Here is a 13868-nt window from a genome sequence, read left to right on the forward strand (position 1 = left end):
CTTGATTTATTCCCTCAGTAAACATTGTAAACATGAGTTTATGTCTCAATCTCTAGTTTCAAGTCTTCTTCAATACAGCATGATGTTCATTTAGTACATTATGGTCCATTTAGAGTCACACAGACCATAAAGCAGGGGATGCTTTAGGGCGGAATGAATATGAATATGTTTGTTAGGTAAATTACATACATAAGTTAAGTAATCAACCTAAATAAGTTAAATGTTAACTTACACGGGACATGAACAGTCTTCTTGATGTATTTGTTTAATTTAAACAATCCATTCACCATCTAGTCTCCTTCGTAAGAGGAATGTCTTGTTTATACGCCTCTTAACTTCTGGAACAGTTGCTTTGAGCGTCTATTGACTTTAAATTACATGTGAATCGTAAAGAATAGCTTCGTGACAACACATAACCCTGACCCTTAACTTAAGGAATCTGCGCGTTATTCACGATATTGATACTCGACCGATATTTCCAAACAACAAACCAACAGCTCAGCCTTGTTTTGATGAGTAGAAACAGATTTTTTAATCTTTATTCTGAGTTTCTGTGTGTTTAAAAGAGAGGAGCAGTCATCATGTTTGTTCTTTTGATCGTTGAGAATGCAGCTCCACTATTTCAGTCTTACCAGAGATAATTAGGCCACAAGAGATAAAAGGTTAAAGTCCCCCCCCCCCCTCTATTCTCACTATAGGTGCCTGACCTTAACTTGAGCTACTTATCCTGCGTTCCATTTGATTTGGGAAGTCGGAAATTTCAACTGGAACGCCGCCTCGGAAAAGTTGGACGAAACCCAGCCGACCCCCGACCTCTGAAATCCAAGATGGCTGCTCCGTGCATCAACAGTAAATGCTTAGTAATGTAACCAAGTGGAACTGACGGGGTGTAACTATTGGGTCCGTCGGACCGGTAATGAGGTGCACGGTCCTGATTAGGTGAAAAGAGGCACCTGCTGGCAACTCGCGTCCTGTGTCTTTCTCTCCGCCGTCACGAGCGGCTGTGCTGAATCTGCTCTCTGTCGCCGCCAACCTGGCTGCAACGAACCCCGTGAAGTTTTGAGCGTGAAGTCATTCCCGGCTCCTATTTCCGATTTCCGAGGTAACCGGAACGCAGCATCACCGTGACCCCTGACCTCCCGCTGAACCAGAACAAGAGACTGGTTTCTCCTGGTTCCCAGTTGGCGATGTGAGTAACCGAGGCGTCCCAGAAATAAAAGAGAACAAAGTATTCAGCAGAAACCTCCCATTAAATACAGATTACTCATCTGGGGATTGTCTTACTTTCTGTTTTCAGCTGAACTCGAGCGAGCTCTGCTCTTTGAAAACAACACCACTGACATGTGATGGAGAGGAAACACTGACTCATCTGGAGGGTCGCGTGTGTGCGCGTGCGTGCGTGCGTGCATGCGCGTGCGTGTGTGTGTGTGTGTGTTAATCACAACCAAACTCCACCCATTCAGAGGGTGTATGTGAGGGGGTGTGTGTGACCGTACCCTCCCTGCAGTACGTGTGGTGAAATGTTTGCTGCCTGTTCTCTAAATAAACCTGTTGATCCAGTCAAGCTGACACTCACTCAGCCTCAGGAGGAGACCGGCTCCCCTTCTTCCTCTTCTTCCTCTTCTTCCTCTTCTTTCCTGTGATTTCATGATCACTGGAGCTCCGGCTGAGTCACTAGTTGAGTTCTCAGCTTTCCCGGAATGTCGGTGACGGCTCTCTGTCTGGCAGCAGCTCCGTCTGGTAGATCAGGACGAAGAGAAAAGTTGATGTCCAGGAGCTTCTGTAAGTACCAACTTTACTCCATAAATACAGTGCTTTTTCTCAGGATACTACTACTACTACTACTACTACTACTACTACTACTACTACTACTACTACAGGTGATAATAGTATCAAAGACTCTGGTATGAGAATCCAAAGTGATCAGCAGCTAAAAGAAGGTTTCAGTGCCGCGATGAAGCTCTAAAGCTGCACAGAAATGTCTAAAATACACATTTCATTCATTAAAAGTTATCAGCTGATTATAAAATCTGCTTCTAGAGGCAGAGAACACTTTAATTAACATAAGCTTAATCAACAACTGTTATTATAAGAATGTACAATTAGTGGCGTAAACATTTATTCAGGGACTGAGTTGGTTGGTCACCAAACTTAAAGTTTGAAGCATTAATTGTCTCGATTCTGTGTGAAACGTATTAGAACAGTTGCATGTAAATGTGCTGTATGTATTATATATCAATGTAAATATGTTGAAGCTGATGTTTTACATGTTTATTGTTTGATAAATGACGGTCTTGTGGGATGGGCTACGTGTTTGACATGAGTTATAAACACAGGCGTCAAAGAGTTATCGTCAGTATCTTAATAACTCTAATAAGTGCGTTATTAATTCAGAATAAGCTGCTTAAAAGAGTCGCTGTATGTTTTAAAGGCAGCAGAGTGTTGCTGCACAACTTTTCATTCGCTTATTGTTGCATTTTCTTATATTCTTCCGTGCACGTTACTTGTTGCTTGCATGCAATTCAAAGAGTTATGGTAAGTGTCTTAATAAGTGTGTTATTAATACAGAATATAGAGTTATTGTTTTTAGAGGCAGCAGAATGAGTGAAGCTTCTTCCTGCAAGACTATTCATTTTTGTTGCATTTTCTCGTATTTAATTTAATATATTCTCTCATATAAACTCAACGTAAAGCACCTTGAGTTTCAGATAAGCTGGAAGGCTAAAGGGTCCAAGATAACACGCGAGTACACCGCAGGTCAAACAGTTACGATGAGCAATAAAGCTGTCACAGCGTGGTGGGTTCATTGATGTATTGCATTAATATTAATATACTGAATTCATTTTAACGTGAAGCACACTGACTTTAAGATAATCTGGGACTAAAGAGGTCAAAGAGTGCCTGTTAGTGTCCTAATAACTAGTAATAAATGTGTTATAAACACAGAATGAGCTGTTAATAAAGGTTTGTTTGTGTTCTTAGAGCGTAGTGATTTTATTATATTCTTCTGCATGAACGTCAATGTTTTATGTGAAGCACAACGAGCTTAAGAACCTCATCTGACTCTGAAAAGTCAAATGTTTTTGAACATTTTTGAGAGTGACGGAAGTGAGACAACAAATTGATAAAATGTAATAAAATAGATCTATAAGCTATTATAACATTAAACAGCGAGAAATGAAAGAGATTTTTTCAAATCTAGCTTTTATTTCATGCCGTTTTGTCTTTTTTTTTACAAGAATCAAAAGTCATCCGTCAGCTCTTTGACAGACTTATGTTTTGCTGCAGGACACAAACAAAGACAAAAGTCTCATTTAATTCACTATTCTCTGTTACCAAGAGTCAAATATGTTGGAGAACATCCAAGTGCGGTCCCTTCTTCTTCTTGCCGAGCGCAGTAGATGTGATGTGCTTCGTACAGTAAAACACTTGAAGAGGGAAGGATCCAACGTAAACACACGGAGGCTGCACGCCAACTCCATCGCCATCAAACTCACTGTGTGTGTGTTTCTAACACAAGACGAATCCGTTTATCAGCTTCGTGCCACCTGTTTGTTTTCAGAGGGTTCAGATAGCGAGGCGATAACGCCAGAGGAATTTATTGTGCGTGAGCCGCAGACGTATCCTCTTCCTTATCGAACCGCTGGAGAGATAAAACGCACGGGCTCGAGACGCAGCATAAGATACGACGAGAAGAAGAGAAGAAAAGGGCTTTCAGAGATTGTGTTGGATGAAAGAGTTCAGCTGCAAATCTCACTTTTATTTCTCTTTTATTTTGGAGATGAAGAAGCCAAATGCTCAGAGAGCTGCACATGTTGCGTCACGTTTTACACTGCATCTCTTCCTGTGTCCACTGCATGAGGAATGTGTCTCTAATTATGATGTTTTTCTCTTGTGTCTGTGATGCTAAACCCACCCAGAGAGATCCAAGGAAAAACTAAAAACCTGCCGGAAGAGAGAGAGGTGGTGGGGGGGGGGGAAGAAAAGTGGAAACCTTGGTGTTAAAACCAGCAGCATGGACTGAAGAGCCGTCTGCTTTCTGAGGGCAAACTGAAAGGTGAAATCATGTCAGCGATACAAACCTGGGCCTGTTTCCTCCTCTGGATCGGCTTCGCCACGCAGGACAAAACCCCAGGTGAGCAAAACAAACGCCTCTTTGTCCAGCAGCCCTCAACTGATCTGCAAGCAGTTCACGAGGAATTCAAAAGGTTCTTTACAGGAACCCGATAGGCAGAATATAATCTGTTGCAAAGGAAGGGATTCTTTTTCTGTTGCGCAATCTGAGAAGCGTCCAAAATTACTCGACTTTAAATCCTGACGTCAGGTCGGAAATATCTGTCTGGAGCGCAGAAAGAACTCAGAAAGAGCAGCGAGGAATCTCATCCAGATTAGCTGCCAATGCAATCCTTCTGTTTCTTTCCAATCCTCAGACCAATGCGTCAAACAACGCAGCTCCATCCGTGCATTCAGATTCAAACAGTGGCGCTCCTCCTTCCTCTCTAGCGTCACGTTTGCGACTGACAATAACGACTCACGTGGCTAACTTCACGAAGTAACTAACTACACTAACTACACCAACGACTCGCGTGGCTAACTACACTAAGTGACTAACTACACCAACGACTCGCGTGGCTAACTTCACTAAGTGACTAACGGCACTAACGACACCAACGAATCACGTGACTAACTACACTAAGTGACTAACTTCACTAAGTAACTAACTACACTAACGACTCACGTAAATAATGACACAAAGTGACTAACACCAACGACACTTGCATGTCACGTGGCTAACTACACCAACGACTCGCGTGGCTAACTTCACTAAGTGACTAACTACACTAAGTGACCAACGACACTAACGACTCACGTAAATAATGACACAGTGACTAACACCAACGACACTTGCATGTCACGTGGCTAACTACACCAACGACTCGCGTGGCTAACTTCACTAAGTGACTAACTACACTAAGTGACCAACGACACTAACGACTCACGTAAATAATGACACAGTGACTAACACCAACGACACTTGCATGTCACGTGGCTAACTACACCAACGACTCGCGTGGCTAACTTCACAAAGTAACTAACGACACCAACGAATCACGTGGCTAACTTCACTAAGTAACTAACGACACCAACGAATCACGTGACTAACTACACTACGTGACCAACGACACTAACGACTCACGTAAATAATGACACAGTGACTAACACCAACGACACTTGCATGTCACGTGGCTAACTACACCAACGACTCGCGTGGCTAACTTCACTAAGTGACTAACTACACTAAGTGACCAACGACACTAACGACTCACGTAAATAATGACACAGTGACTAACACCAACGACACTTGCATGTCACGTGGCTAACTACACCAACGACTCGCGTGGCTAACTTCACAAAGTAACTAACGACACCAACGAATCACGTGGCTAACTTCACTAAGTAACTAACGACACCAACGAATCACGTGACTAACTACACTAAGTGACCAACGACACTAACGACTCACGTAAATAATGACACAGTGACTAACACCAACGACACTTGCATGTCACGTGGCTAACTACACCAACGACTCGCGTGGCTAACTTCACAAAGTAACTAACGACACCAACGACTCGCGTGGCTAACTTCACAAAGTAACTAACGACACCAACGAATCACGTGGCTAACTTCACGTTACTTTTAGTTTTGCACGGGAAACACAGCGGTGTCTTGGATGCGAGTCCTGTTTTGTTTGACCGATCCATCGTCTCTGAACTCTGAACAGTTAATCTGTCCGGATTACCACGGGCGGGCGCCTTGGTAGAGAGAACGGGTGAGTTCTTCATGTCACCAGGTGTCTGACTTCAACCCTGTTTCCGACCACATTTACGTTCCCATACAACTAAACTGCTCCATCAATTATGTTTTGAGGGAAACGTGTATTCTCCTGGATTGCCATCTCTACTTTAAACACTTTTAAGAACACGTGGTTAGTAAATTGAAACAAGAGAATCACTACTTTGGTATCTTTAAGCGTCAAAAGTTCTTGGTCCACAGACAGCAGTCTCCTGGTGAAAGCTGTGTGTTCTACGACCTCCTTCGTATGTTGAGGAAACCTCAAAAGCAAACGTAGTCAACGACCGAACGATATCACCACTGAGTCGATGTCTTTGGCAGGAAAACGATGCTTCTATCAGCTTTCGTACACCCGACATGTCTTTGGATGCTGTTTGCACTTCAGTGCAGCTGTGAGTCATCGCTAAGCCCGAGATTTATGAGAAGAATGAAGGGAACAGCTGTGAGCTGGCAGCGACAGTCACAACACGCTCATAAAAGGTCGGTGCTGAAAAGTGAAAAAAGCAACAATTAATCCTCCCAGTCATTCATGTGTTGTTACACCAGTAACTGCCACGCATTCATTCAAACACATGTGCAGCACAAACAAGATGATTTTGGAACAAAACCAACAATCTGATTCCACTTCTGGCTCCAAACGCCGTCCTGCTTTATGGTCTGTGTGACTCTAAATGGACCATGAAGACTTGAAACTAGAGATTGAGACATAAACTCATGTTTACAATGTTTACTGAGGTAATAAATCAAGAGAGAAGTAGAGTCATTTTCTCATAGACTTCTATACAACCAGAGGAGTCGCCCCCTGGTGGACACTAGAGAGAATGCAGCTTTAAGACACTTCTGCCTCGTTTGATTTGATTGCCTCCCCGGAAACAAAATTCTCAAGATGCATCGAAAATGTTTTTACAGAATTCATTTTTGGTGTCTAATAGCACACACATGACGTCTGTATCACAGCGCGCAGGTCTCGGTTGCTAATTGACAACATGCGCGATGGGAGCGTAGCTTCCCAAAGCACCTCGGATGAAAAGATAAAAGCGCACGGCTGTCGTTTTCTACAACCCAAAAACTAAAAAGATCGCAAAAAAACCCACACAGAGTGGGAGGGGCCAACAACCAGCGACCTTTCAGACAGGAAGCCGCTGTTCATTCCCCGTTTGAGACAAGAAGTCAACGTTGATGTTTTTGTCACTTAACTTGCGTACTTCAGTACTTCTGTAACAGCATTCCTTAGATATTTTCACCCAAATGACAATCTTTTCCCCATCTTTCATTAAAGCTAACAAACTATTTCCCCATCTTTCATTAAAGCTAACGAACTATTTCCCCATCTTTCATTAAAGCTAACAAACTATTTCCCCATCTTTCATTAAAGCTAACTATTTCCCCATCTTTTATTCAAGCTAACTATTTCCCCATATTTTATTCAAGCTAACTATTTCCCCATCTTTTATTCAAGCTAACTAACTATTTCCCCATGTTTTATTCAAGCTAACGAACTATTTCCCCATCTTTTATTCAAGCTAACTATTTCCCCATCTTTTATTCAAGCTAACTAACTATTTCCCCATCTTTTATTCAAGCTAACTATTTCCCCATCTTTTATTCAAGCTAACTAACTATTTCCCCATCTTTTCTGAAACATGATTCACAATATTTTCCTCAACCCAACTTAGTAGTTTTGTTTCCTAAACCTAACTAAGTTTCGTGGGAAGTTTACTTTGACAAGACTGTATTCAAGTAAGGAGAGGGAATTGTTGCTGGCCCTTCGTAGGAAAACACACAAATGTGTCGTAACTTTTCTTATGATGTAAAAGGAACCGTTGTATGAGGATACGCTGTGTGATGACATGAAGATGCATTTTGTCGTTCATGTTACTAAACTACAAAAGTTTAGTAACCTCAGAAACTTCACTGATACATAAAAACACACATTTAAAAGGGCCGGTGTGGAGCTTGCAAGTTGCAACCAACTGAAACTTTTTGCGTGCAAAGCGTGCACAAGAACCCCACAAAAGTCTCTACCCAGAGCCAGTGTTTGTCCGCTCTGTAGAAACATAGCGGTCTCCATAAAGAGATATTTATAAGTGGTTATAAACGGCAGAATGCTTCTTATTTTCAGTTGATTATACACGTAAGAAAACATACGTTTAACATCACAATCTCTCACCCGGACTCACCTGTTCCTCGTTTCAGACGCCATTGTGACGTGCGTCGTCTCGGAGGAGTGCGTTCTGCCCTGCAGCTTCCAGCCGGGCAGCAGGGAGACCATCGAGTGGTTCAGACAGGACGTGATGGTGTACAAGTTCGAGCGGGAAGATGGCGACGGCGGCGACAGCAGCGAGGAAGAGCACTTTGAGAACGAGCAGTTCGCCGGCCGCGCCTCCGTTTTCCCGGACTTGATATCTCGCGGCAACGCCACGCTGACCGTCCGGAGGAGCGGCCTGAAGGACAGAGGCACGTACAAGTGTCACGTTCACACCTCGCAGGGAGAACACAACGCCAAGATCATCGTGAAGGTAGAAGGTGAGTTCAGGACGCAAATGTGTGAACGAGTGTGAACGAGGTCAGTGACTAAGTTTACATGCACACTCATATTCTACCATTATTCAGAATGTCTAAACTTTTCATTGTATTCTTTTTGAATAAGAGTAAAAGCAGGACTAGTTGGTGCATTTAAACGTAGTCAGTGTGGTGAGAACACAAAGCGGACGAAACTATTCCAGAGCAACACGCCTCGTTGACTACCAGTGTGAGGTCAAGTTCTAATCCTTAAGATCTCAGTCTGCTGGTTACAGGTGTGGTTTAATACCAGACAAACCCTCGCTGAGCAGCTGGAGTGTTTCCACAGCGCAGACTAACAAACTCATGTTGTTTTAAAGCGGCAATCCTTTCGATTTCTGTGGTGCTTTATAAGTCTGAAGTCTTTGGTCCTAACTTCCATACTGACGTGCTATTTATTTTAGAAATGTGTGCATAATTCAACATTATTTCATGGGAATGTCGCCACAGACACCCAGTTCATAATCCTGCAAATATATAAATATTGCAACATGTACTCAAATTTAAATCTTAAATAAAGAATGCAGTCAATAATAATTCCAAACCATGACATTTTGAACCAATGCGATGCTAACTTGCAAAAATCCGTCATCCCTGCAGCGTGCTATCAGAAATGTTAGCATGCTAACAGGCTAGAGATGTAGCTCATGGTCTCACAGAGGCGCCTGCATGGCTGCAGACTCTTTGCGCTTGTTTTTTTCACGGTAATTCCCTGTTTTCACTCTAAATATCAGGTGTATAATTACTTCTAAATGACTTCAAGCCTCTCTGATGTCCCTGCCAGTGTCTTTATTCCTTCAGGAGGCTCTGAAGTGAAAGCAACAATAAGGCTTTTCATTTCCAATGTTTGAAGGAACAGTAATATTGTGTAAACAGAGCTCCATTCTTATCGGCATGAGGCTGGTGTCAGGCTTTATTGGGCGCTGGCCTTTAAAGTCTGTCATCAGGGGGCTGCTGGGAAACATTTCAGCATGCTGTGTGTGTGTGTATGTGTGTGTGTGTGTGTGTGTGTGTGTGTGTGTGTGTGTGTGTGTAGCGCCCATCCGAGGCCTGTTTCTGGAGCTGTCCCGGCTGAGCGGCTACGAGGAGATGAAGTGCACCGTTCGTGACATCTTCCCGGCGCCCCGCGTCACCTGGGCGACCGAGCCGCCCACTTTCGAGGACCTGCGACCGGTGACGCGCATGCTGGCCGACAAACAGGGGCTGTACACGGTGGACAGCCGCCTCAAGAGGCTGAACGGCCAACCGGACCTCATCTACATCTGCAAAGTCACACCCTCCTACGGGGGTCCGGCCTGGACCTCCTCGCTCAGGGAGAGAGGTACAAAACCTATAATATAACATATAATCTATATTTTTTATATCTTAAACGATGCTGGAAGTGAACGTGAAGGTTTCTTTGTAAATAAAGTCTTGGAAACATCTTTCAGATGCTTTAACTTGCATGTATTGATTGATTTCTCCCTCTTGTAGCAATAAGAGGAGCTCAAGGGAGAGACCTGACCATCCCCTGCTCCACGCCTCCTTACCTGAACAAACCTTTCCTCCACTGGAGCTTCTCCAACAGCAAGGACCCCTCTCACATCCTCACCTACGACAGCCGCTCGGGGGACAGCGTCTCCTCGCCGGCGTGGGACAACCACGTGGAGCTGGACGGCTTCAGGGTCCCGTTCGGGGACGGCTCCCTGCGGCTGATGGACCCAAAGCCCTCGGAGCACACGGGCAGCTACACCTGCGTGTTCTCGCTGCCGCACAACACTCACACCGAACGCACCGACGTCACCATTGACGGCCCCGTCGGTGAGGTCGCAAACACAAAACACTAGTTTTCATCAAACTAACAGGAGGAAACAGAGCGTTTGGTGGGGACTATTTTCAGGCGCGGAAGATTAACAAGAACATTCTTAAAAACTTAAAATGATGGTCAGAGTAATGCAAAATCTGTCATGAAGAGATAAAAAAACTCTGAGCTTATCCTTTCATCAAAAAAATGCAGTTGTTGCAACAAACATTAAATACAAATATTTGCGTCATACAAAATATTACATGGAAATATAAAGAACTTCACATAAAACAGCTGCTGTTTCTTGTCATTTCATGTCTAAAAAGTGTGTATTTATGCTGATCAATGCGTATTTGTTACCTGTGTGCAGGTGGGCGGAGCACTCCAGAGGAGCCGTCTTATTGGTGGGTCGTCGGTCTGGTGATCGCCGTGCTGGTCGTCGCTCTGGTCGGCGTGCTGGCCTACCTGAAGGTGAAAGGTAAACACGGAGTCCGGCAGACGTGGACATTCACTGACGAGAAGAAGATCGATTGACTGCACGGACACAACTCACGAATCACAATAAACATAAATACGCATTCTCTTAGATTCAGAAACAGTCTGGTCCTGGTCTTAAAGTCATCATTTATACACTTCACATGGAGATCATTTTAAATTCTTTAAGTTTTAAGTTCAACATGTTCGTTGGGTTCTTCGTAGAATATGAGAAAAAAAATCATATTTTCCACGACTTCATTTAGCATAACAGTAAACAGCAAAGGAAAGTCTTGATTACTTTATGGTAGAAATTAAACTGTTCAATGATACAAAAGCACAGCTTTCACACAAAAACAATTATATTTTTAAAAGTATAAATATTCTGTTCCAAGTAAAGATCCTGCATTCAGAATCATCATGAGTAGATGAAGAAGTTTTATCAACAAAATGTACTTCAATGATCAAAAGTATAAGTACTCGTGATGCAGTAGAATGGTCCTCAGTGCTACATTAACTTTGATTTATTATACGACTGATTAAGTGAACAAACTTCTTATGACTTCAACTGCAAGTTGATCATTGTGAAATAAACTGAAGCTTCTCTGTCTCTGAATGAGTAGTTCATCTCTCTTTCTGCCTGTAAATAATAAATAGAATAGAACTGTTCACAACACTGTAAAAAACACATTTATAAATATTATAATGATCAACATCACACCCGTTGTTAAAGGTCACACCAGTCAGTAATTACATCCGGGTCACGCCTGGTGTTGCCTGGATTCACTCGAGGGCGAGGAACCAAAAGAACAAAGAAGTTTGGATTTGTTTTCCTGTGAGATGAATCCCATTCTACAGGCGGTGCTTTAATCCATCATTCTGTCTTTGGTCCGTCCTCAGGAGGCTCCTCCAAGCCCAGGAACGACCCGGAGGAGGCGACAGAGCTGCATCTCGTCAAAGGTCTGTCTTTAAATACAACATGCACCTTCAGAGACACGACACTAGAGGGACCCAGATAATGACTTTCCTTACCCTGGAACCTCACAGGCAGCAACACTTAGTCCACTCACTGACAGAGAGGTGGACGATATAATAGAAACACCTCTCAGTATCATGACTTCAAGTTGTAAGTGTTGTCTCAAATCTGCTTTTTGTTTCTTGTGATTATTCAACTGCATTTAGCAAAAAACTCAAAGTTTTAAACTGCGTTATTTTTAGCTCATGGGAACCTATAAGATGTGAACTGATTGTAAATGATGGCAGAAGAGAAACGTCAGCATTCGTTCTTAAAGCTCAACGTTATGACCTTTGTTTCTTCATTCAGAGACGTTCTCTCTCCTCACAGACTCGACGGCCGATGGGAACCTGAACGAGAGCAGCCCGTTGACGGTCGGGGGAACCGACGGACAATCGGGCCTGCAGACGGCTCTCAGTTAACCTCAGAACACCTGAAACTAACGCACTAACGAAACAAACACGCGCACAGCTTCACACTGACGAGGACCAAACTGCTTCTTAGACACAGAAATATATTTTAAACTGCTACTTCGTCATATTTGGTCGTTTTTCTGGGGAACTACTTTTGTGGCTCCTGTAGATTTTAGAGAAAACACGCTGACGTGTAGAACATGAACTCTAAAGACTTCAGCGTCTTCATGCAGCGTTTGTGGACCCGGACACTGCAGCTATGAACCTGCTGTTGGTTCAGGAAGTCTTTCAGGGAAACAAGAACCCTGAAGACGGATTTGTTTGGACCAGAGGAGCAAAACGGTCTGGATTTAATTCATGGCCCCAAAAACGTCCCAGCTCAGTGAGCAGTTCTTTCCAAAGGCTCAGGGGCCGAAGAGTTCAAAGAGCTGAACGTCGCTCTGCAGTCAAAAGCAAACCTTGTAGCAGCTGCTTGTGTACAGATTGAAGGCCTGGCCCTCCAGAAAGTAAGGCAGGGTATGGGTACCTTTACCTTTAAGGTATTGACAGGAATAACAGTGACAAGTACAATCGAAACTTCTCCAGTCAAACGATATCTGCACTCGGTCCTTTTCGTACCCAAGACTTTAAAAAAAGAGACTATTTGTATGATTTTGCTCACAGCCAATCACCGCTAATTCTTTGACTCAATGTGACTTGTGAGACGGCTGCTTGTCGCTCACAGTGCTGACAATTGTAACAGTGCTGACGGAGGTAACAGTGCTGACGGAGGTAACTGTGCTGACGGAGGTAACAGTGCTGACGGAGGTAACAGTGCTGACGGACCAAACTGCTGACAGAGGTAACTGTGCTGACGGAGGTAACAGTGCTGACGGAGGTAACAGTGCTGACGGACCAAACTGCTGACGGAGGTAACTGTGCTGACGGAGGTAACTGTGCTGACGGAGGTAACTGTGCTGACGGAGGTAACTGTGCTGACGGAGGTAACTGTGCTAACGGAGGGACATTTACACCGTTTATTCAAAAGACACACCATCAACTTCTGTCTCACAGCTGGCTCGCCATTTGCTTAAGTTTGTATGTCACCAAAATGTAACTTTTTACAAAAGAGAAATTTCGTGGATTTACTTTGATCCCACGAAAGAAATCCACTAATAACTGCGTAAATGACTGTGTGACGAGGCCTCAGTTTTATGGCGTCATGTTCTTCAGAAGCGGTGGAGACGGAACAGGAATGCATGAAAATGGAATTGTGGTTCCTGATTTGGTTCCTGAGGTTCCTCAGTTCTTGGCACCATCTAGTGGTCGAGAGACGCTGAGAACCGAAAGGCAGCTCGAGACTGATGAAGAGCCTCTGATACGTTCTAAACCAGGGGAGGACGTCGTCTTTCCTCTTGAGGTCGGAGTCGATCATCCCTGACACTAGAAGGGATTCAGCGTTGTGCTCTCAGACACAAACTGGATTTTCAAAGTAAAAGACTTCACGTTGGATGACCTTCACACTGCATTTAAACCTTCACTGAACTTAAAGGATTCTCAACGAGGTGAAGCTCCTGTTTCCTGCTTGGATTATATGTTTAAAAAACGAATGTGACTCTAAACCACCGATGTGACTGAACAATACAGAGAGATGACGTTTGATTTGATCAATATTTAATCTGCAGCAGACTGAAAAAGTTTCTCTTTCTCTCTGCACTGCCACACGCACTTGACCTCTTTCACAAATGTGTCATAATTAATGTAATGTTATTAAAAAGACTAATCA

General features: G+C 43.5%; 1 protein-coding gene across 2 annotated transcripts; it reads left to right on the plus strand.

Moving 5' to 3' along the window:
• Positions 1-1555: 1555 nt before the first annotated feature.
• hhla2b.1 (HERV-H LTR-associating 2b, tandem duplicate 1) lies at positions 1556-13820 on the plus strand. Of its 2 annotated transcripts, XR_013772918.1 has the most exons (9): positions 1556-1782; positions 3921-4135; positions 8053-8382; positions 9455-9739; positions 9892-10218; positions 10572-10679; positions 11576-11635; positions 12021-13068; positions 13105-13820. XR_013772918.1 is itself a non-coding variant. In XM_079292118.1 (8 exons), the coding sequence occupies exons 2-8, from the start codon at positions 4066-4068 to the stop codon at positions 12110-12112; spliced, it is 1272 nt and encodes a 423-aa protein (XP_079148244.1). In that variant the 5' UTR covers positions 1556-1782; positions 3921-4065; the 3' UTR covers positions 12113-13820. The 2 variants fall into 2 exon arrangements, 1 of the variants encoding a protein (XP_079148244.1); XM_079292118.1 differs by having other exon boundaries at positions 12021-13820.
• The last annotated feature ends 48 nt before the right edge of the window (positions 13821-13868 follow it).

The sequence above is a fragment of the Melanostigma gelatinosum genome, assembly GCF_949748355.1.
Source record: "Melanostigma gelatinosum genome assembly, chromosome: 20".
Classification (NCBI taxonomy): Eukaryota; Metazoa; Chordata; class Actinopteri; order Perciformes; family Zoarcidae; genus Melanostigma; species Melanostigma gelatinosum.